The sequence below is a fragment of the Semicossyphus pulcher genome, unplaced genomic scaffold (assembly GCF_022749685.1).
Source record: "Semicossyphus pulcher isolate SPU_LCO1_2020_fin unplaced genomic scaffold, fSemPul1.0.p SCAF_3, whole genome shotgun sequence".
Lineage (NCBI taxonomy): Eukaryota > Metazoa > Chordata > Actinopteri > Labriformes > Labridae > Semicossyphus > Semicossyphus pulcher.
In genome coordinates, this window is record NW_027211704.1 from 11,999,834 (window position 1) to 12,025,306 (window position 25,473).

Here is a 25,473-nt window from a genome sequence, read left to right on the forward strand (position 1 = left end):
AGCTATTTGACCTCTTTGTTAGGCTGTAGTTGAGGTAGTCCAAAGGTCGTTCTCTTTGACCACTTCCTGTTGTTTTAGAGATGGTATGTTAATATTTGATGAAATCTTTTCGTTGTACCATCTGTAGAGCACTTGTCATACCAAATGTAGCAAGTAGTTCAGACTTTTAGCCACAAGGTGTCAGCAAATAACCATCCATGTCAGAAGCTACTCATTAGGTATCTCCTGTTTCTCAGTCCAGCGACAGGCGTCAGTTGTAATGATTATGAAAAATGATTTTAAGCAATGTTATTTATACGTATAGGTTAATACAATTATAGCTTAAACATGATAATTGATAGTCAGAACTAAGAAACCATTCGTTTTTAACGGACTAGTTAACCAGCAATGGGCCCCAGGCCAAAAATAAGCTTTGGGTCCCTTATGTTGTTACTAAAGCAAAATTGTTGCTGCTACTACCGCTAATACTTAATGTTATTTAGTTTAATAATTTGATTCAACACAAAATTCTGAAACTATAATATTGACTGAAATACTAACAGTATAAAGCACTATCAGATTGTGATTAGGGCCCCTGCATAAGGCAGTTTATATTGTTATAGTATGGCATTTTGCCAAACAAATTAAACCCAACAACTTCTCATAGTTGCACTGATTCCCAATCTTTTTAATTCCATTTTAATAACTTTTTCAATGCCTTGGTTTACTTCTACTGTCCTCTAGGAGCCTCAGGTGATCAACAACTGATGCAGTCAATATTTCAGCTACAACAATATTGTTACCTCTAGGGACAACATATCTTTTTAAATGTGAACATATCATCACATTACTTTGTGGGGACTGATTTGAACCCCAACTGCAAAGGGCACCACAATCTGAGGTGGAAATAGATGGGGCATCAGATATAACATTTTGCTATTGTGTATTGTACCATAACAAGTGTAAAACTTTTTTTCTTAGTACTGGTCTCTGGGCATATAATGAGGCTGCCATGTGCACTGCACTTGATAGCTAGAAAACAATGGACCGAAAAGGGAGGAGGCATCAGCAGATTTCTGCCCTGGGGCTCCCAAACAGGTGAATATGGTCATGGATGTGTTTTTATGGGGGGCAGACGGCAGCATAAACAGATCTGATGAGTCTAACTATGACTCACTTTTGTTGTTGCAGATTATAAAAGACAAAGTCATGCTTGAGGATGTCTTGTTTTATGTCCCCACTTTGGTAACACACACGGTAAATGAAGCCCTGACATGTCTGAGAGCCCCTGATCTAATGAGAGCAACATGCTGTATGGCGGGTAACCTCGGAGGTTGCACGGACAGCGGTGACCCGGGTCTCTTTGGGGTCATGAACACACATGCGGGCAATGAAAGCTTTGTTTAGAGAGCAGCAGTAGTCCGTCCTTGCGGCTGACCCTTTGACCGCACCATCAGCTGTTTGCCCCGCAGAGTGACCACTGGCTGCTGCTGCAGACCCCCCGAATTTAACCCCAAACATCCTCTTTTGCTCCACGTTTAGTAGTATATCACTGAGTTTTTCTAGATGTCTTCCCTCTTGCAGATGCTCTGTTTTGCGTAATGGCTCCATGCGCGCGCATGTATGTGCGCCTTTTGCTCAACTTCACGCGCGTTGTTTCCATCAATACGCGCCCAGTGAACTAGATAAACGCCATGCAAGTGGAGGAATTAAATATCTGCCTATAAAAAGTCTCTGTGTAAAAAAAAAAAAAATACATCGCCTGGTTGCACATGAATGAGCACAGCCTCCGTCAGCGTTACTTGCCGGGAAGTTCTATTTTTAAACATATAATATCAAATTACCGTAATATACCGTAAAAAGACGAGAAGTTTTAAAAAAAACAACTTCTGGAGGTCTGTTTGTGAGTGCACTTTGCAGACTGCAGGGTGTCTTAAGAGTGTTTCAGAAGCTCCTGAAGCTCTGAATAATAAACGGCACCCTTTCCATCCTCCCCTCCCCAAACACCCCTCTCTGCCATCATTAACAAGTCAATGGAGGGAGTTCAGAAAGCGCTCAGCCTCCGCGAGTCTCTGCCCGTCAGTCTAACATCTGCAGTGAGGAGGAAGCGGAGGTGAGCCGCAGTTTTTCAGTCATAGTGTCACACGCCGGTTTGAAGCGAGAAAACACAGCGCGTGTGATGGCTGGAACGTTTTTGGAAAGAGCTGACCACATCCACGCGGAAGATCCTCTGCGCGCGTTTTAACTTTCTCCCCAGTTGACCGGATTTATTTTTTATATTAGCTTTTTTTAATATATATGTTTTGACGGATAAACTTCAGAGTTATGGCTACTCATGAATGAGTGTCCGAGTAATTCTCATTTTTTTCAATCTCTAATCCAAGAAGAAGAAACATGGATCTAGTTATTCTTTCTTTTCTCCTAATATTTATCAAAGAGACTAATGCGTTGCGTTATGGCACCCCCAACAACCTCCAGCCTTATATGTGAGTAACCCTTTTCTTGTGTTTTGTATTTTATAGACACTTTAACATATTTATTTTTTCTTTAGGGACGTTTAACTTTACTCTTGTTTTCCCTAACACTGCCAGTCCACCTGCACGTGAATAATATTGTGTAAAAGACTCAAACACAGGCTAAAACCTGTGCAGTTTTTTAGTAGATGGATGACAGATCTATCAAGTGTCTTTGCTGTTTTTGTCCTCTGCAAGGTATGACTGTAATCTGCATAATTATGTGGATAGTCTGCGCTGCATTCCTAAGTCTGTCAGAGCTGTTTTATTTTAAGCCCCTAAAAGTGAAGAGCCAGACAATGATAGCAGGTATTTCAAACCTTAACATAATAAATGATGTGAGAGAAGACTCTCTGCTGTTACCTGTCGCTGACAATAAGCTCCCTCATATGAAATAATGTGTACAGCTGGAGGTGATAGTGATTACTATTGTTTATGAGACGAGCAGCTGGAAGTTGTCTTTAAGATTCCTGCTGATCTCCGCATGCCGAGCCTCCCTGTCTGTCTTGCCTGCCTGCTTGTCCTTGGAGAGTTACCAAAGAGATCAGCAGCACATGGTGAGAAGACATCAGTGCCTGTGAACCCAGACAGACTTTGTGCAAGAGGGACAAAAACATCACAGCTGAAGGCTTACTGTATTTGACCTGAGGGAGTGGGAGCATTTTAACTGTCTCCCATCAGTCTCATACAAGTGAAAACATGCACGATCCACAGTTTGTCCAGCGAAAATGTGTCACTTTTTCATCTGAATTGTGTGGAAAAGTCGGGAATTTTTATGTTGAATTCATTTATTTAGAAAATATTTGAAAGGGAAGTGGTAACCATTCATCATGTGCTTTTGTTTTCCCGCAAACGTGGCTCAAATCTAAGACATTTTGGTCTTGTCTGGTTATGATTTCTTGTTTGTTTGTTTGGCATGTTAAAATTGGAGGAGATGATATAAATAGAATCAAAAATCCTTGCCATGTTTTTGCCCATCCTTCACTTCAAAAGGCAGATTGAAAGCTGAGTTCAGGTTGACCTACAGGTAGAATCTTGTGCTTTGCAGCTAAGCGTTCACATAGGTGATATTTAAGGAATTCCCCTTAAGTCTTTAAAAAACCCCAAAAGCCGACAATCATAAGCAGCCCTCACAGTTAACAACTAAACGCCTTCTTCAAGCTTAATCTATCGCTGCTGCAGCTTCTCTCACAGCACCAATAAAGTTGCCCCGCTGCCATCCGTAGAAACACTGCGGAACATCTTGACACGTTAAGCATTTTTACCACTGTTCTCGTTCCAGGCCTAATGTGTGCGTGGAGAGGGAGGTGACGCTGGTAGCCCAGAGGCAGCCGTGTGTGCAGGCCTTCACACGCATGGTTAAAGTGTGGAAGCAAGGCTGTGTGGGACAGTCGTGGTGCATGGGGTACGAGAGGAGGTGAGTAATGCACCTATTTGTAGTCCAAATGTCTGACTGTGTCCTTGTGCAAACACTCCCACGTTCACCTGCAGGGGATGTCGTGCTCGAGCTCTGGCTGGAGGGAAGCATTAATTAATGGTTTTTGTGTTTACTCTTTGAGTCATGCAGGCGAAGAATTTATCAGAGAGGGCATGATCCTTTATTTAACCCCCAAACAGGATGAGATGTAACTCCCTGATCTCATCTTTCCTCTTCATCTCTTCCCTCTATCTTTCTCTTTAATCACAGCTTTGAACCTATCGTACACCTTTAAGTGCAAGGTGTAGCCCCTCTTACACAGGCGTCACTGCAGCCAACATTCCTTTGAAGGACAAGTCTAATGCTAACATTTTAGCCCGTCTCTTGTGAGTCAGTTTCTCACTGCCCGTGCTCATGCTAGCTTTCTCCCTGCGTTTTTCACCGCGTTACAAAATCAGAAGGCTGCTTTGAAGGCAGCCAAGGCCACAATTACTCGCTGTAAACAAAACGTGTTTCCACAATGAGAGGGGTCCCAAAGTACAGGGATAGGCAGCGTTCTCTGAAGTCACTTTAAAACAGCACCTTTAGAAGTCTGGGAAAATGTTTGCTGAACATTATAGTGGATGTTACGTAAAGGGCTGGGAGTTGTTTGTTTTTCCTAATCTTTTCCAACCACATTAAAAATCCATAATTATATGTTTCAGATATTGTCAGATAATCCCTATGTTTATGTTTGTTTTCACTTCTGCCTCTTTAACACGTCTGATTGAAATTTTCTTTCTCTCTTAATGCTTGTTGTGTCATCAGGACGGCGTACTACACAGCGTACAGACAAGTGTACAGACAGGATTATCAGACTGTGTACAAGTGTTGCCCCGGCTGGTCTCAACTCAACGGAGAGGCGGGTTGTCTGTATCGTAAGTATCCTTAACAATCCAGATGTCTCCTTTTTCTATCCCTTAAAAGTATAAAAATAACATTGACCTTTTTCTGAGTGTGACATTCTTGTTAACGTGGGTAGGTATGTTTACTTAAAGGGAATACGTCTTTCATGACTCAGCAGGAGGAAGTTTCCTTCAAACATCACCTCGCCCTTGGCACAGACCTCTGAATGAAAGGTTTTCAGTAAAAGGTCAAAAGGGTCAAGAGGTGCTTTGCCCATCCAGAGCCCTCAGCAGATGTTATCTGTCAGTGCCATGTCCACAGCTCCAGCAGATGCGGATCTTAAGTGTTGAAAGAGTCTAAGTGTTGACATTCGCTCCTCAGAAGAGATTTGCATCTTTGTATCTTGTTCTACACTCAGGGAAAAACAATTCCCATCTTGGCTCTAGTTTATGACAGACAGCCAGTCAGCTTTTACCCTGCTTGTTTTGTCCTTTGAAGTTAAAGCTCCCAACGTCCACATTCCCAGTCTCGCTTTGGTCCCATGTTTAAATCTTGGCTCTCCTCCATACAGTCATGCCACTCCTCTCCGTCAGAGGTGTGACATGGCAGTGGCAGTGCAGGTCAGAGGATTACATTACGGATATTAAAGTAGACAAGCCCTTTAAGTGTTTACCCCAACTACTCACAGCCAAGGCCCCCAAAACAATACCCATCAGCTCATGTTGGGGGGGACCACCTGCTGACGCGCACAAAAAGAAGAGAAACAAACCATGAATCCCCCTCCTATATTTCCAAACCTCAGGTCCATGTATGGAAAAGTAGTTCTGTTGGTCACAGTGGGGCTGCCAGCAGCTCATCTCCTTGTGGATAAGCTTAGCTTCACACCGCTGAGACCAAGAAGCCTCCTTTGATGGGATTTTACAGCCAGTGATCCAGATCGCATAGCCTGCATACCTTAGAGAGACCCTTGGCAAAGCCTTCCTGTAAACAGTTTGTCCCCTGTCCTCGAGACAGTTCCCACTTACTTAGTATTTGTTCCTTACCTGGAACAAGCCCTCAAAAGTCCCAGTACAGGCCCAGTGCTCTGTGGGACAGCCCGCTGATGAAGTGGCTGGGATGAGGAGAAGATGTCCTGGATGTGGCTGTCATCGGTGTCTTATTATGGCATCCCCGCTCTCTTCAAAGAGCCCTTTGTCTCCCGGGAAAAGGTTACAGTATTAAATTATACAAGGAAGCATTACACTGTCATTTTTAAAACAAACCAGACTCATTGCAGAGCGCTCATAGAGAAATATCTTACAGAGACATTCCTCAGGACTGCCCAGTGTCTCCCCTCACTTGAGTAGACGGGGGGGTTTTTAGTTTCTCTTTTTCGCGTGACAATGGCTGCTCTCTTCGACGCGAGGCAGAGCTTTTATCTCTGTAACCAAAGACGTGGCAGCGCTTTGAGATGGGACAAACTAATCACCCTATTCTCCGAGCCATTGAACCAGGATAAAAGGAAGCTCACACCACAATCCTCCCTCTCTCACCCCTGCGCACTTTGCTATGCGCTATCTGTACTGTACCTCAGTCAGCACAATGCAATCTGCGGGGCTGTTTTCAACAGCACCTCTGACATCCAAAAGAAAAAATCTGCTTTGCGAAATGTACAGCTTTAGCAAATCCTCCGAAAACCCCCGAAAGACGGGGAGATTGTGGAGATGGGAATGCTTTGTGCTGAGATCGAGATTTAGTGTCTGGCACTTCTGAGGTTTCTTTCTCTCTCTTGTTGTGTCCCTCTCTCTCTGTGTGTGTGTTCCCTAATAAAATGTCAGTGTCGGGTAATTAGGCTAATGATTTGTGGTTATTGTGAGGTAGTTGAGCGGAATGGAGGCTCTAATCATGTTGTAGACACAGCACACAAAGCGGCCGGGAAGGGGCTGCCAGTTTCTTTCACTTCACCTGTGTTTCTTCTCCTCCTCTCTTTCCGTGCATTGTACAGATGTTGACGTCTCCTCGCAGTCTTGCACTGAATAGCCTCGGTTGTTGTGCTCTCCAGCATTCTAATTACTCACATATTTGGTGAAAGAGTATACCACAGCACAGTAAACAGTTCTGGTTATTTTCACATTTTATTCCCCTCTTTTGACCACCTCCCTCTCGTTTGCCATATCTTTCTGTTTCAGGCTGCTATCATCTCATTATGAAGGTTTATGAGTTTTCCATTCACACTCCAGCATTGACTCAGGCGGTTTGCAAATGTTTGTGATTTTGTTTCCAAGTTCTGATGACTTCCAGCATCTTTGCACAAAGAAAGCAACAAGTGGAGAGTGAGACAGAGGCCCCTTGTTGTTCTCTAGGTGTGCTCTTGAGGTGTGCCGTAGACATCTGGTTAAATTAGGAAGAGTGCTCTTATTATTACAGATTATCGCCAGTGGGAGGCGCTCAAGAGCACAAAAATGGAAATCTGTGAGATTGCTACTATTAATTGGATTAAATGATTCATCAATTTAAAGTTACAATCTCGCACCTATGGTGATAAACGGTAATTGCATGAGCACACTTCCCAGATATCCAGACAGTGTTGCGTGTGTGACGTCCACGGTTGGCTCCGGTTGTAACTCTTGATTTTCCTCGCTGACGGTCGCTTTCCTTGTTAGACTGTTTGCTTCATCTGAGCGTCGAATTTGTTTCTGTTTCTTTGGGTTTTCACTTATTGTTGAAGTTGTATCTGTAGTCATCGATCTTTTCTTTGTTTGTTCAGCCAGAGTAGATTACTGTTTACTCGCAACACTTGCAGAGACCGGAAAAGCAGCTGCTTAGCTCCGCCTACCCTCTCTGGCAGACCAACCACTGCTGGGTGATGAAAATGTGTCACTAACTGGGCGCTGCTTGTGATTTTTTTCCGCGAATGTCGCCACAGAAACCCAGTCTGTAATAATACTATATACTGGAAATGCAAAGGCTTTCATCAGTGGGTCATAGGCTCAGTCACTATTGTGTTACCTCATTCGGCGATAGATAGTGATTTAATAATAATAAAAATAGTTAAAGATTATTTTTCTTAGTGCCACATCTATTCAAAGTTTTTACAACACATCTAATGGTTTTTGTCTGCTAAAAGTCAGCCAGTTGTCGTGTGGAGACAAAGCCCCAAAGTGCATCCAAGGTGACTTTTGTGTGCTTTGTAAAGACTCCAACTGGCTCCATGACTCTGGATCTGGTTCCCCATGAAGGTGAAGAGCTCTTGACTTTATGATGGCGACTTCCTCCACTTAACATTAAGAGCACCACTCAATCAATGAGTCAAACCTTCTTTAACCCCAGCGGCCAGCCACAAGCGGGGTGAGGACGGACGCTGGCTGAGGTTAGTTAGTGGAAACGAGCAGTTATGTTGATTGACAGCGACAATAAGCTTTGTGACGGCGCTGAGCAGCAGGGACAATGGCTCCTCCAGTTTGTCGTCCTCGTTAGCTGCTGAATGGGAACTGGCCTCCTTTTGTGGTGGGAGCAGGCCGGGGAAGGTAGCTGCAGAAGCCCGAAAAAAGAGGAAATGCTCCTCTGTCGATCCATGGGTGGTCTGTGTGTGTGTGTTTCTGTCATGGAAGTCAGCGACAGCCATGTCCGCGGTCATGGGGACGGCACTGTGCGTAACTGAACACAAATAGACTCAGGCCCAGACGCATACAGAGAAACAGAAATCAACAGACTGAGACATAACACGGTGCATTTTACACCAAAACAGTGGTGTAACTTAGATTGTTTGGTTCATCACGTACCGCCTCTGGTTTCACTGACGGACGCTGTTTGATCTGAGTAGCAGCAGTAAGGCAGAATCTTTGAAACAAACACAAGCTACCATATTTTTGAAGTTTTTGGGACTTCTGTCAACTATGCGAGCAAACACGAGTTTACTATCAACAACTTGGGGTCTGTTTGGTGCTAGCTGGAGAAAATGTTATTGGAGCTGATTGTAGAATTACACTTGGCTCGACGAAGACCTCGAGTCATCACATGACGTTGACGTCCACTTTCAGATGTGGGTTTGCTGAGGGATGGTGACTGCGGCAGTGTGGAAAGTAGTTTGGCCAACCAACTTTAATCAAAGTCTAAACTTGTTCTTTTTTTCAAGTAAATGTTTTTAAATGTGGTTGAACTGCTGCTGAACTATTTTGGAAGGAGCCAACGCCAGTCTCTTCCTGTTCGTTTAATGGCGTCCATGCCAGATAAAGGCACGAGTTGAATAGTTTAGGTGAATTAATTAAAGTAATTACCTTGAAGATTTTAATTTAAATAAATGTCTGTTAAGGGCCCGATCAGACAGAACGCGTTTCAGCAGCTGGGGGCAGCTTTTTGTCATTGTTTCCAATGAGAGGGACACACGCTTTTTGCGCGCTGATTTTGCGTTGCAGAGTGCCTTGCATTTTTCCGCTCTGTGTGTTTTTGAGGAAACGCTCTGAGCGCCTCGAGTTGAAAAAACTTCAATGTCATTGCCGTTTTTTCTGACTGTCCAATCATTTGAAAGGGGAGGCGGGTCTTCTGTCAGTTTACAATATAACGGTAAGGTTAATGACAGCTAATGATTCGGTGGTTGCCTTAACAACAGTAGAAAAAAAAGGCGCAGCGAGCTGCTCTCTTTTTTTTAACCGTAGGCTTCAACAAAAAAGGCAGTGCGGTGTGCCTCACGTTTTACAGCCTGCAAAACGCGCTCTGTCTGATCAGGTCACTATCTATCACTAAACGAGGTAACACAATGGTGATTGAGCCTATGGCCCACTGATGAAAGCCTTTGCATTTGCAGTATTATGGACTGAGTGTCCAATCACGAGCGGCGCCCAGTTTTCCATCACCCAGCAGTGGTTGGTCTGCCAGAGAGGGTAGGCGGAGCTAAGCGGCAGTTTTCTGGTCTCTGCAAGTGTTGCGAGTAAACAGTAATCTACTATGGCTGAACAAACAAAGAAAAGATCGATGACTACAGATACAACTTCAACAATAAGTGAAAATCCAAAGAAAAAGAAACAAACTCGACGCTCAGATGAAGGCAAACAGTCTAAAAAGGAAAGCGACTGTCAGCGAGGAAAATCAAGAGTTACGATCGGCGTAACCATGCCAAGGTGGAGCGCAATTACAGTTTATCGCCAAAGAGAACGAAACTAAGATCTTCGAGATTACCACTTTAAGACAGACGTCAGCAGAATCACATTTTTATGCTTGTAAAGTAAGATATGGTTAACTTTAGGTATAAGGTGATTACACATAAACATTAAAATGGTGTTCAGTACTATAACGCAGGTTTTAGTTCCAATCAACTCTGGAATCGTCGGTGATGTAGGACGATGCCAGGCAATCACGATTTGTTCAGCTAGCCTGGGCCGAAAAAACGTGTGCATTGAGTTTTGTGTTACACTCCATGTATGTTTCCTGTTGGACTGCACACTGTCAGCATGTCTTGTCGACATACCTGTTGCATTGGAGTGAGGAAAAGAGAGGAAACGGACACAGAAGTGGGACAAATACTGACCATGTCACATCAGAGAAGGTGTTTGATTGTGTTTACTTTTCCTGATGTGAATAAATGTCCAAATATTTGGACTACTTCTCTCTCACATATAATCAGTAGACGGTTTGATTCAGGGTGCAGAGAGTGACCCAGATACTGTACTGTCTTGCATACCAAGACATTTGTTGCTTATTATTGTTCCTGCTTTGACAAACTGACTTAGTGTCTAGTTCAAATGCTATTTAACGTCTTTCAAAGAAACCTGTCAGAGATCACCTCACACAGCTTGCCCTGGTTTTTCCTCTGAAATGACACATTCCTCTGCATAGCAAAACATGATTTGTAGCCTCAAAAATACAGTGCTCAGTGCCGCGCGTACCAATTATGGCACCAAACGGAGCCCGGAGCGCGGGCCTTTGTGTCTGTGAACTCCCCTAAATGTGGTCTCCCTCGGGGTCGCACTCTGGGGGTGACGGAGCCTAAACAAACACAGGGCTGCCTCTGTGTCGATGTGGTCATCCCCTTCACAAGCTGTAAGGCTGACACCTGCTTCAGCTCCTCGGCGCGAGTCGCTGACCCCTGCTCGTTCTGCCTCTTCTTTTTGTGGAAGCTGCTAATCCTCTCAGTGAAGGTGTCTTTGTAATAGAGTGGAGGCTTTCACGGAGACAGATGAGAGTGAGTTTTATGCGACGCTGCATGCCACATTAAAGAATTATTTCAGGGAAGATTAAGCAGCGTTCGGGGCTCAGGACGGGGGCGGCCCAAATATGCCCTGGTCTGCTGCCAACAATCCTGAGTGTCTCACGTCTCAGGAGGGGGAATGTACCTTCTCCTTGTTGTCGCTTACCCGAAGTGACTCTGAGACACATCTGACCTTTTACTTTGTTGCTGGTAATTTAGTTAATTTGAAACATTTTGACCACCATTTAGGAATGTGTCATTAATTTGATCTCTCACAGCTGGTGGTGATATAATTGTCCTGAAGAATTTGGAGCTATTTTAAACAGTGCATCAAACTTTTACACTGATCTGTCGTCTTTAGCTGCCACCACCTCTAAATCCCCTCACATTAGATAATCACTATAGCTATGTAACTATATGTCGAACTACTTGTGTGTCCATAGCTCGTGTAGCCACTCAGTCTTGAGGAACTGGAAGTCATCATGTGCAGATTAGCAGCGGTGAGACAGTCTTCCTGTTGGAGTACGATTTCAGTGGCTCCACAGTTTGGGCAAGATTAAGCACGGAGCACAAGAACGCGCCTGTGTTTTACAATGTCTGTTTTTTTTCTTCTAAAGAGATGTCAAGAGAGGAACAGTTTGATGTCTGTTGCGTGTGCACACGGTCTGGCATGTTCACTGTGTGGGTTATTTGTTGTGGACTCACTGGATGGTCCAACTGTTGAGCAGGTGTCAGCGGAAGGAGCCAGACGACAGGCGGATGTTTAGTCTGAGCCCTGTGAAATCGACATGGATGAAATTATTGCGGATCATCTGTGATTAGTGGAGATTACTTCTTCGTGTTTTTCTCTTTTATCTGGAAATTAGATGTAATTCCCCGCTACTGTGATGACACAGATAAAGTCAGACTGCAGATCTCCTCTCAGCTTCTTGTGGGATGCACCTACCATTTCTTAAACAACCGGTCAATCTGTCAAACATGTGATTTATAAACACGATTTTTCATTTGGTCTGACCAATGGTCCTTTAAACAGAGAAAGCAGCCAATCGTATCAAATCATACGATACAACCAGCAAATGTTTATCATTGTTGTTCTGGATAAATGACTGTAACGATCATAATTAACTCAAATACAGGCTTCAGGAGCTTTATTTATAGCAGTCCTGTTCAGTTCACTGTGTACGTTAATTGGCCTATAAGAGCAAGCGAGGCGTAACACCTAAAGTCAGTTTGTTTGATCCGAATCAAAGACCAGATTGTTGCAATGTTGCATTTTCCAGTTTGGTTTGTGTTCACACGGCAGCTTTTACCAGCGCACCAAAGGTTTTGATGCGCGAGGAGACTGCTTTCTGATTGGTCAGAATTGCCACATGGGAAATTACTGACATAAACAAAGAGGGAGAGCACACTCCTTAATCACTCCACATGATCGCAGACTTTAATGTATTGCTGTCCCGACATTGTTCCAAAGTTCGATCAGTTCCACTCTCCTTTAGTTTGTACCTGAACAGTTTCTCCATATTGTTGTGCGTTCCCACAATATCCCATATTTCTCTCAGAGCCGTCACCTCGTCGTTCCCCCACATTCATCCTCTACTCATCCTACTGCCTGGCTGCGTGGCTGTCTCTGCAACCGTCAAAATCCCACAATTAGGGCTGGGCGAGCCAAAATCCTGTATCACGATGTAGGATTTTTCATATCTTGATAACGATATATATCATGATATATCGTGTTTTCTGCTAATTTAACAAATAATTAGTCTATATGAAATAACCACATGGTAAAGCCTATTTTTGGATGATCCTTTTCTGCACATTAATGTCCATGTTAATAAACAGCACCTCACTCTATGGTTTGGTCGAGGGAGCGTTGTCAAAATGACGTAAAAATTGAGCAGTTGAGCAAAAAGCAGTTCAGCTGCTGGTTTTGTGACATCACGATAGAGACAATAGAGAAAAACACATACGATAGACATTTTCATATTTTGACGATATACTGTATATGGTCATATTGTGCAGCCCTACCCACAATGCACAGTTTTTTGGTTTGCTTCCTATATTAGGTCCTTACATGAGTATGATTATGTTCTCACCTGAATCGAACCGGACTGTGGTTCATATGGAAACGGACCGAGTCCCGTCTTTTCTGGCAGACCCGGTTCGGTCCACACCAGAGTACGAATGCATGTTCTCACCTGTCCAAACGACCGAAACTGTCAGGTGTGAAAGCACCCTAAAAACATAAACAGCACAAACATATATGACACTTGAAAATATTGGTGTGGTGTCTGTTTGAGCTGGAACATTGATACCATCACTATGACCATATATGGCGGGTAAATATCATCAGAAACAATAGCGCCGGGTGTGATGATCGGTCATGCCGCCTGTAGTTGGATTAGAAGGACTGAAAAATGCAGATCTGGCAAAAGACGCACATTTAAACCGGCTCTCATAGTTTCTACACAATTCTCTGAGGGAAGGACTGGCATCTAAATTCCTCTCATGGTTTGCTAGACTGTGTGTTTTTCACTCCCAGCGTCCACATGTTGCTGGTCGGGGAGAGCAATGATAGATATCAATCATCGCTAAGCACTGTACTCTGCTCGGGAGAGTGCAAACAACTACAGGCCTGGCTCAAACAGCTGTGTCTGACTGCACGGGATCAGATAAGCACACACGCAGGAGACTCCAGCACACATGTACTCTACTCGCACAGTTTGAGGCGAAGGACTGTCATGATTAATGTGAGTGTAAGGAATGTGATGGTGGATTCACATGTTCGAGGCTACCTGGTGGCACTCGCTGTTTATGCGTCCTGGATTCTTTAAATTTCATGGGTTTGACTAACGGGGATTTATGGTCACAGGGCCGCTGTCTCGGAGAGATGGATGAGCCACGCTCGCCCTGTGGCTCTCTGATTTTATCCTACCACTCACCTGCGCACATCTGCATGATTACTTGCTTTTGACAATGATCAAAGCTCAGTTAATCAATCAAAGTTATACCCAGGACTCAAACTGTGCAGGAAAGAGGCCCTCTTCTCTCTTCATTCAAGCTGTTGCTGCCACTCATTTTAAAGACAATTCTCCACTTGGCCAGAAACCTGCCTGTTCGCTCAGCTGTGGATTCCTCCGACATTGGTTGGTGTGAACGGAGGCGAATCAAGGTTCCTCTTTAGTCAGGAGTGAACAGGCCGGTGATAAGGCTTTGATAGAAGGAGGTCGGCGTTTGAAACTGCAGATGTTGACAAGTCATGACAACAGCCAGGTGCTGCTCCACTCACTGTGTTTTGTTATCTGTCTCTCTCTTTTCCTATGACCCCGTCTGTCCACACGTGCAGCGGTGTGCAGCTACGGCGTGTGCTTCAACGGGGGCCAGTGTCGGGTGGGATCCACGCAGCTCTGCGACTGTCCTGCAGGGTTCAACGGACCCAGCTGCCAGTACGGTGAGTACAGACATCCACACTGTAGTTCTGTAGCAAGTCTGTGATTTCAAAAGTAGTTAAAGTAAAAGAATAAATCGTACAAACTCTCCGCAGGCCGATTTAAACTGATGGGAGATTGCCGTTTATTAAAAACACTGTCTTGGCTCTTTGCTAAAACCCACAATTTGGATCTATTTTGTTCATCTTCCCCGCTGAGCTTTGTTTCAGTGATCCCCTTTCTCCACGAGTGAATGAATGAGAATCTCCTCTCATCAGCAGTTGGCTCCATCGCCAGCAGCCAAAGTATTTTATCAGCAACTCCATTGTTGAACTTGAGCTGTTGAAGTAAAACAGCGGAGGATTCTGTTGTTTTTCTGATAACACCACACGACAGGAAATTCCTCTTGGTGTCAACTTTTTACCGGAATCGTCCATCTCCCGCTCGAATCAGGCCGACCTAGACACTGCAGATTGTGTTACACGAGTCAAGTTCAAACTGCGGGGACAAGTCATGGTCCCCTTTCCACACTCTCTGGTCAGCATTCAGGATCTTTAATCTCATCTCTAGCTCACCAGCGTCTTCATCCACACGTGATGTTCTCAGGACTTCTGATCAAGCCGTGTGAAATGCAACACTGATAGCGCCTTTGCATGAGCTGAGCCCTGAGTGGTACCTAAGCTGACCTGGCTTACTTCTGATTGCTTCATGCATGAATAAAAGACTTAATGATAAAGACAGGGGATCCATGAACACACATTGCAATTTAGGTGCAGCTTAAGACCACTGGTTGCCTTGTTAAATCTGCTCCTGATGGGCCTGGCGGAGGTCTATGAGGAGATTGAAGACATCTGCTGCAATGGCTATTAAACATAATATACAATATAGATTTACAGAGGTGTATTGTAGCCAAGAGGTCTCTTAACTTTAATGCAATAATGCAATAGATTATGCTTCTTTCAAGCTCCCCCGACCACCAGCAGCTGATGAAAGATGTGTTAGGGAAGTAGACAGACGTGTGTGATTAATGTCTGTTAAGTGACACAAGACAGACGGGCTACAAGAGGAAATGTCAGAGCTGTTAGCAGCGATGCTCGGATTATCAGGAAACTGTCAAAATATTGTCCCATAGTTTGACAAAGAGAAAAGATAAGGGGAAAGAAACAAATCTGTACTGTACGGTTTTATTCAGTGGAAAAGCTTCTCAGTTCCTGTTTCTGTCTTACACATCACATACCATTCACATTATTTAAAGGGGCCGTATCTTTTGAATGTATATTCTCATATTCTGCATGGGTTTCACATTTTTGGGTGTTTATTGTTCACAGTGAAAAAGTGAAAACTGCATAATTCATGTTTTTCCAGATTGACATTTTTACAAAGGTCGCCTCTGAAACGGGCCGTTCAGAACAGCTGCAGGTTTCTACGTAGAACCTTGCCTTCGCTGGAATCGACCAATCGTCCTTCACCGTCGTTCACCTCAGGCTGCCTTCTCGCACTAGCTTGTAGCAAGTTCTCAACATTTCAACTTACCGTTCTGATACCTCCTGGCGATTCTGGCTCGTACATATAAGGCCGAATAACCGATCCTAGAGCAGCCATGTTTTCTACAACTTTGGAGTGACAGTGCAGTCCGGCCGCTCCCCCACGTGGGATCGCACACAGGGCCAATCGTGGCTAAGGTTTAACCTCTGAATGGCAAAACGGCTTGTTCGTTTTAGGAGGAAGGAGAGGCCCCGAAAAATAATTAAATTAAAATATTTATACAATTTTTAAAACAAAACAAACTTTACCAACATGATTCAAAAACACATTACAATAATAGAAAATTTAATGCATAGCTAAAATATGTCCCCTTTAAAGAGAACCAATCCAATCAATCAATATTTAAATCAAATCAAATGAAACATTTCATTTGTCTGAACTTTTTGTTTTAGAAAATATACAGTGCTGCCCAAACTCGCCACAATTAACTGTCTTTATTTTTTTTAACCTGAAGATATATAAAAAACATATTACTAGATGTTAAAAACTTAGTTTGACACTTCTTCTTTCTAGCTGCACAGTAGGGCTTCTAGTGCAACTTTATTTTAAGATGATGAAAACAACTTGATGATGAAAAGCATTATCAGTAAAGCCAATAACTGTGTAGGTTCTCATCCTCTCAGTGTAGCTTCCAGACGCCCCTCAGCTCCGCTGTTTGATATCAGTGCAGACATCAACATCCCCCTCCCTCCTTTCCGCACATTGAGATCCGCCAGCATTGTTCTGCTCTGTGAATGATAGCTGTCATCAATGGGCACCTAGAGGCCCTTGCTGGTGGAGAGTTATGCAGCAAACGCCCACACCCTGATCCTCCCACTATTGGAGGCTATCAGCCCGTAAACTCTCTGGCAGTTATATTGCCCTGTGATTGGCACAGAAAGGGCTGCAGGGTGGAGGGTGCTGGGCTTTCGGTGACTCTGACTGAGTGGGGGTTCACATTTAAGATGATAGGGAGTCAGACACAGGCAGGAATACTCTCACAGCTGTCCCTTTTTTGAGGTTCTGCATGTGCCAAATGCAGGTCAGTTCAGAGTCAAGAGGGCAGAGGGAAGAGCTGCAGGCTCATTGGAGAGACAGCAATAACATCACCTCTAATGAATGACTCTCTTAACTAAGTGACGGCTCTGATATATAGCTGTAACTATTATGGAGAACACTCTGTGCTGGTCATTCACATTCCTAACTGTTGTAGCTCATTCACATTATTGAGCCGCGGAGAGATAACATTGCTGTGTTGACAAAAGTAGCATGTTGCTTTAAACGAGCTGCTGTGATGCACCACAATATATACACGTTGGTTATTGTCCTCCGACGTCACGCTTAGGGTAGGAAGCTCAAAAGATGTTATGTCGTAGTGCTTTGTCTTTATGTCAAAAGGGGATAAGACAAATTATAATCATTTAACCATTTTCTGATTGATAAGCAGCTGAAAAGACAATGCGAAGTATAAATGCGGAGTGACATTTGGCCATATTTCATGTAAACACAACACATTTGATAACCCATTAGCTACCAACAGCTAGTTAGCATTTAGCTACTTCCTAGCTTATATTACTGTTAGCTAGGAAGTGGCTGAATGAAAAGGTTACCTCTTGATTGTTTTGACGATACAATAGGAAAGGCATAATTTGCTAACGGTAATGTTAGCAAGGCAGTTGTTGAACGCTAACGTTAGCTGTTGTCTGATGGCGCTAATGGGTTATTAAATATGTTTTTTTTTACTAAGTTACTTCTGTTGTGTCTTTACGCCACTTACAACACTTTAAATTGTAAGGTTAGCATTCAGGCACTTCCTTGCTGATGGTAAAATTAGCTAGAAAGGTGCTAAATGCTAACTTTGGCTGTCGTCTGACGATAGCTAATGGGTCGTCAAATATGTTGTTTAAACATGAAATATGGCTCGATATCACTCCCGGCTTTCACTGTTCATTGTATCTTTTGTTTCTGATCAGTATTGAAGCATTCAATTTGTAACTATTTGTCAGATTTCCTACATTTATACGCTAACAACCTAAAACACAGCAGTATGACACTAGCAGAATTTAAGCTTCCCACCCTGAGCGTGATGTCTGCGGAGTGAATGTGGCCAACTTAAAACTGCCGCTGCGGTCCACAAGCTTCACACAGCTGTCAGTCACCGCTCGCTCTCTCGTCATGTTCACATTAAAGCCGAAGCCACAGCTAAGGATGTGGCTGAGGGACAAATGTGAGCAGATTCACTCGTCGTTTAATCACTTTTGATGGTTCTCAGCAGTCTAAGCATTCCTCTGGCCTCGCATGTGGCGATATCCCATCCATGCGCTTTTGATGTGGCTCCTCCATGTTTGTGTATAGCAATTGGTGTGTGTTTATGTCTTTCAGAGGGGGCAATTAGTGCCTCGCTCTCAATAGTTGTCTGGAGCTGTCATCTGTTTTGCCTTTTAGTCGCACTCTGTCTCGGTAATGTGTGAGACAATTATGTTTTTTTGTATTGGTGCTATAACTCTTTACTTTACTGTGGTTAAGTGAGCACCGGGGGGACTCTTCTGGTCCTCCTTAAAGACAGTAAATCTAATTTATTTGAATGTGTCACAGTACTGTAGACCATTTCAAGGTCATAAGAACTGACATGACTGACGTAGAATTCTCAGGAGAAGTCACCATACTTGTGGTGATCAAAGGCAGGGCCCATTTTGTGACATGTGAGGGCATTACTTATTTAACATCAAGTGTTTTAAGGTCCGAAAATCTTATTTTCGATCACTTTCTTCCCCTGAGAGTCCCACATGAATACAATATTTAAAGTAATGCTCTGTATTTTGGTTTTCATGTCATGAACTTCTGTGTAAAACCTGATTAAATCTCACCCATACAGTCTTAATGAATAAGATAAGCAGAGTTTTTGAGTCTTTCTGTCCTATAATTGTTATACTTTCTTATTAGGCTAAATAGAGGTTATCATGCTGCCTAATGAAGGAAAAAAACAGCATCTTAAGCTTCAAATTATAAAGTCATCACTCCATTTCCAATGAACATAATGAAGTTATTACAGAAATGAAACTTGTGCTTTTGTTGTTTTTAACTCTGCTTCTGCTCTGAAGCCAGTTAAATGTCTCTGTCTTGTCTTTATCTGTTGGGATTTAGTCACTTGTTGCCTGATGCACTCGGTATTCAGCCTGTCATCAGCAGACAAGTGTGGGATCAACAGCTTCCAAAGCTTTTAGACCTCTGGCAGGGCAGATGTCTTCATACCAGCTGACATCTGGGCTCAGTGGCAGACAAACAGACAGACAGATGCACAGACAGAGAGGCAGGCGGACGCTTTTTGTAACATGAAACTTCACCGTCTTTGTTCAGGAATCTGGAATTATCCTTGAAAGCTACTTCTTGTGTCGTTTAGTCATCCAGGATACATAAAACTGATGGATTGTGTAAGAGGAGTTTTTTGAAACACAAAAAGGGAGTCAGAGATAAGAAAATAAAATCCTTGATAGCAGAAGGAAAAATGTCCAAAACACGCCTGTAGTTGCTCCTTTCCCACAGTTTTAACACTTTATTGGGTTTTTGTTTATTGATCTCAAACTATAAATCCACTCTTTCTCTGTTGCAGTCTCATTTATCTGCTCTTTACGTGTTATTTCTGAACCGTAAGCTCATATCTTGGCTGGGTTCGGGGTCATTGCGATGCCAGGAGGATCAGCTTGTTCTAGAAATCACTCAAGACAGACCCTCCACTGACGGCTATCGCCATTATCACTGCTCTGTAATGCTTGCTTCAAAGGAGACTCTCGGGCAGCCTTTCTCAGACACAGCCATGATGTCTTTGAAGGTTTTAGTCAAAGCAAATGTTGGAATATCAAACAATCTGTCAGCTAACTTATCCAACAAGATTATCGTTGAGTCAAATTAAGCTTCTATGTCTAATTCATACAACAAAACCTGGTCCTAATTCTCTATGTTACCAACGTTTTTCAGCACTCAGGTTATTCCGGTTCAGTGTCGGAGCTACATTGGGAAGTTGCACGCTCGTTAGCATGGTTGCAAGGTCAGGACAACAACCCTGCAGCTATTGTGAGCATTCAGTGTCTTGTTAACGGACACTTGTTGAGCTGCACGGACTCTTTGATGTATAAACAGACTTGAACAGGGGGTCATGTGGTCAAGAATTCAGCGTAAGAAAGAGAGACAGGTGTAGAAAAATGATTGTAATCAAAATGTCGTGGTTCTTTAATTTTCATGGTGCCATGTCGGGTCAAAGAGATCTGGTCATCACAGACATCTTTGTCCTTGCTGCTCGTCTCTCTCTGTCTAACAGCTATATAGAAAGTGTGTTTGAAAAATATGTCCTAAAGCGTTTATTGCGACAGAGATGAGTTTGCTCTTTACCTCTGTTCCTCCTCTAATAGCCGTCCTGCTCTGCAATTATTCTAACTTCAATAGTGGTCTTTCCTCGTGGCCTGTTGTAACCTGCCTGTCATCACCCCTCCTCTCACCTCACACACATGTAGACTTAGCGAATGACCTTAAAGTTTCTCAAACTGCTCCTTGTTTGTTGACCTTCTATAATCGTGTATATCTTTCCTCCTCAGAAATGTGTTCATTTGCTTTTAGGACGTCTGTCATGCATGCGAGGTTTATTCCTCCTTCGCATGGTAACTACTTTGGCACATTAATGCCAAATGTGAACAAAAATGTGAGTGGTTTATGTCTCCCAGATGTCAAATCCCAGTTAACACATTACTGGCATGTTAGCCAGGCGTGTTGCCGGACTGTGAAGCAAGGCCGTGATGTGGTCCTTCCTCTTCACAAAGAGGAACTAGTTAACAAAGCATTAATAGCCTGAGTGTGTTTGGTTATTCTGATTTACTTGATACTTTGTGCTCTCCCTCTGCGCTGAAGTTTGCAGAGAGGTCAAAGGTCAAATCAGCATGTGCACCCAGTCTGTGCCCTTTCAGCACGGCCTCGAACTTCCATGATCGTGAACAGCAGGAAGGCTACCAGGCATCTAACCCTATTTGAAGATGTCAGCTAGCTGCTATCATCACTGCTGCTCATGAAACCGTTCAGAGAGTGACGGCGGCAGGAGGCAGCGGCAGGAGCACAGATGGTGTCCGTCCTGTTTAGGGGGACGTAGGTCTGTAACCCGGCCATGTTGTAAAAGAGAACATTCGTTCAGCGTATGTTTAAACCGTTTCACGCATGCTGCTCACCCCGACAAGTGTACAAGTGTGACTGTCGGTTGATGAGTGAGGAGGCTCTTTGATTTTTCTTTGGCTAAACATACAGTGTATCTGCTCCCTTCATGTCCGCGACCACGGAGGAATGTAATGAGAGAGGTGCTTTCAATGTGTCGGCCTTGGGAACCTCCCCATTGTAAAAATAAATCCCTGAACTCTTAGTCCCATTCGATGGTTTTATTTGGGATGAAGGAAAAACATCTGAGCTACCTCCACGCTAAGCACTTAGCAAGTGAGTGCCCCCAAAATGAAACACACATGCATGCGGTGGGCCTTATGCCTGGAGATATGAGAGATTCTTTCCTTCAGCATTGAATTAGTCAGTTGAGTAAGTCAGCTATCATATTGTGATGATAAGCCAGTGAGGCTGACAATGTTACCAGGCCTTCTTTCACTAAGAAAATAAAGGTTTGTGTAGTTTTTGATGGGTGGGAAGTGTTAGGAGGAGGAGGTGGAATAGATCCACACATGAGTGAACGTCAGCCTCAAGAGAATGTGAAACCTGCTGTACAGCCGTTTTCCACGGCAGGAATTTGACAACCCATCATCTCAGGTTTCCCTTAACCTCAAGCTTTTAGGTACCTGGTGAGGCTTTAGTCTTAGCTTCTACCAGCATTACCACTGGATTAGACAGACATTTAGGGTATGCACCGTTAGAGAGGCAAAAGCAGGGACCTTTGTTTGGTTGTCAGAGTAGATAAGTAAGGAGTTGTTGTTGGGCAAACAACCTTGGGTTACATTTATTTGAAGATGACACACAAGTTTATATGGTGAAAGAAAGTTTAAGGCACCAGCTCTTTGGGGGCTCTGGTGTGCAGTAGCTGCATTCTCTCGTAGTTTTCCTGCTGCTTTGCTGTAACCACGTTTCAATGGTTTCATCTTTTCCCCTGCATTGTCTCTCTGTATGTTGTGCATCCAATTCTACAGCATTCTGAGAAAACTTCAGGTCCACCTATTTGTTACCAACCCCTGACTCCTGCTTGCTGTGAAGTGGCTCCCCGAATCCCATTTCCTTATTCTAATGGGGACCGTGCATCATTGATGGTCCACCTGGTTCTCTGTTGTCCCTCTTTTGTTAAAGCAGTGGTTGTCCTGATTGATGATGAAGCAGAAGTTAAATTTGCGGTCTGTTTGTGCTCTTTGTAGTTGTCTTTGTTTTGGTGCTTTGCCCTCCATGATGAGCAGAACTGCCAGTAAACCTTGAAGGTTTGGTTGATTCCCCAGCCAGGTGCTCAACTTGACTTCACTCTCATTGCTGGGAGCCTTTCTTTTTTTGGTGTGTGGAAAGTACTCTGGCCAATCAGCAGTCTAGATGGTTTTCATTTCATCCTCAGCCGAGGTGACACCAAAAAAAGTACAGAGGTCACATCACAAACCTGACAAGGGACTTCCAGCCCAACCCTGCCCACCACCTGGGAATTTGGTCAAGCAATTGGCAGCACAACTTTAGCGAGAGTGAATGATCTGAAATAGTTAAGGTTCAATGATACATAAAGTTCCTGTGTGTGTTTGTGTCTTCAACGTAACACAAATGCAGGCAGCACAAAGCCATTTTCATAGCATTGCTACGATGCTAAGCTAAGAATCGCTTGTATTTCCCTAAGCTGGAAGAAAATTGGAAACCAAAGTAAACCCGTAAAGAACGTCTTTGCTTTCACATTACGTTTGACAGTCCCTGCAGTGCAAAAGGACTATGAATGTGCTACTGATTGACAGGAATAGCACCATGATTATTCATACAACCTAGTTACACAATTAGATTACAGTGTAGCTGTGACCAGATCGAATCCACTTCCACCTTTGGCAGCGTCGTCACTGGAGAGATTCCAGGAATATCACACCTCAGTTTTCCTGTTGTAGGAACTGTTGTCTGAGTTTAAGATTCCACCAGTCGTCCGTAATTCACATTATTATTATCTTTTTTTACTGGTCAGATTCCCAGAGCTTAACATGAACATGACGGCTACGAAGCCTTGAAATGATATGGGGAGACTTTGCCAGCTGCAGCAGTTTGTCACTCCTGATTGGTGCGTCCATCCTCCACTGAGAGGTCAAAAGGTGCCGGGCATCGGGAAGTTAGGTTATGTAACCGTTGTACAACGATGACCACATTTGTCTAATCTGCTCACAATCTGGCTGTTGTGCTTTTTTAAAGCAGGTTTTAAGTGTGAGAGAAAAAGTTGTAAAAGTAGATGATGTAGCTGATAATGGGATAGTAAATGTCCTCAAAGATCACAAGTGGTCTAAATCATTGTCAGTGTTTCCCCTTTGCTCTCTGATGGGTTTAACAGCTACAGCTGAAATGGCTGCGAACAGGTTGAAGTCTGCTTTTTCACTTGAGAGAATTACGACGTGTTAGATGCTAAAAACACAAGCAGAAAGTGAGGAGGAACTTAAGCGAACAAGGTCAGGCGGTGACATTATCCGGCTGTTCATAACTTTTAATGTTTTGCCTCTTTTTGTGACATCACAATGTCTTCGATCAGCCATAAATATGCGTTTAAACGGACCATTCACAGAGTCACTGCCATGTTTTGAAGGTTTAATCCCGTCCTTTGAGAATTGTTAGCGGCCAGCATAGCGTGACTTCCAGAGCAGCTGAAATGAAGGCGGTCATGGAGATGTAGTCACTGTTGGGAGAACCAGAAGCTTTTAGCGAATGTTTTCTCACACATTCTCCACATCTTTGTCTCGAAAATCCTCTGATTCTTTGTTTCATTCCCTTTAGAGTTTGTGAAAGCGAAGCATGGTCTGGCTTTATAAATTACTACTTGAACAGGAATCGCTTGCAATCCCTCGAAAAACAAAAGCCTGAATCCTGCAGTCTTCCCGCTTCCCATGCCTGCTGCCCCGTCCTGTTACTCTGTGAGATATTTCGGCTAAACCACGAGAGAAAGAGAGCAGCCCTGTTTTCCTGAAGTCAGTGAAGGCGTCTCTAATGAGAGGGAGTGGGTTGCAGTCAGGGTGGGGTACATCCTTGCCCACCTACCTGCCATTGCATCCTGTGCAGCACCCTAATCTCCCGTAATTGCGCTGAGTCTGGGCTCCCACCCTGTCTCATTAGGCTCTTTACAGCATTCCTGATGAAAGGTCGCTGCTGGTCGCGCTGGGGGCGAGGGCATCAAGTTTGTGTAAATTGGTGGTGACAAGAGTTTGCAAAATACAATTAGAGGAATAATCAGCGCGGACTGATCCCCCCTTCATCTGCCAGCAGGGCCCTGATTGTATCTCTGCTACCTCTTTACTCCAGTGAAACGTCCACATCTTCACTCGTTTTACACAATCTGCCTTATCTGCCTTTGTTCCTTCTTATCAGCTCTGTCTGTATTCCACTGGACCAAACACTTCACTTCTAATCTGGGTTTCCCTCCACCTACAACATTATCTCCATGCTGTGTATTATCTCCATATGGAAGCGTTTTCGCCCTGGGGAACGTTCGACCAAGACTTTCAATGCACAGCCAGCGTCTCACTGATGTTTCATGAAGTGTGAACAGCAAACGCTCAGCTGAAAGAAATGTACAGAGACAGGGTCAGTCGCCTGTCAGGACGGCGTTTATAATCTCACTACAGTAGTTGTTTATCTTGTCTTATGTCTATTAATAGGATCATAATACATTAAACATGTATTTCAGACAGAGAAGTAATTGATCTTATCAGATGAGGCAGAGGAAGCTCTTGGCTTCAACTGAAGCAGCAGGAAAGACGCAGGGCCTGGCTGTTATAATGGAGGGCAGCCCTGCAACACTAACACACTTAAAGTTGTAATCTTGAAGATCTCAGTTTCGTTCTCTTTGGCGGCACCTATGGCGATAAATGGTAACTGCAGGAGCACACTTCCCAAAAATCCAGACAGTGTTGCATGTGTGACTTCCTCGGTAAGCTCCAGTTGTAACTCTTGATTTTCCTCTCTGACGGTCGCTTTCCTTTTCAGACTGTTTGCCTTCATCTGAGCGTCCAATTTGTTTCTTTTTCTTTGGATTTTCACTTATTTTTGAAGTTGTATCTGTAGTCATCGATCTTTTCTTAGTTTTTTCAGCCATAGTAGATTACTGTTTATTCTCAACACTTGAAGAGACCGGAAAAGCAGCCGCTTAGCTCCGCCTACTCTGGCAGACCAACCACTGCTGGCTGATGGACACGTCACTAACTGGGCGCAGCTTGTGATTTTTTTCAGCGAATGTCGCCACAGACGCCCAGTCTGTAATACTGCAAATGCAAAGTTCATCAGTGGGCCATAGGCTCAGTCACCATTGTGTTACCTCATTCAGTGATAGATGGTGACGTAACAGACATTTATTTACATGAAAATCTGAGATTATCACTTTAA

General features: G+C 43.7%; 1 protein-coding gene across 1 annotated transcript in view; it reads left to right on the forward strand.

The window, feature by feature from the left end:
* The first annotated feature begins 2,373 nt into the window (after window positions 1-2,373).
* Window positions 2,374-25,473, forward strand: part of megf6b (multiple EGF-like-domains 6b) — a 58,375-nt gene continuing 35,275 nt past the window's right edge. The window contains exons 1-4 of the mRNA XM_069678823.1: window positions 2,374-2,465; window positions 3,775-3,909; window positions 4,717-4,826; window positions 14,301-14,405. Coding sequence (XP_069534924.1) covers window positions 2,374-2,465; window positions 3,775-3,909; window positions 4,717-4,826; window positions 14,301-14,405 — 442 coding nt within the window. The remainder of the gene's footprint in view (window positions 2,466-3,774; window positions 3,910-4,716; window positions 4,827-14,300; window positions 14,406-25,473) is intronic.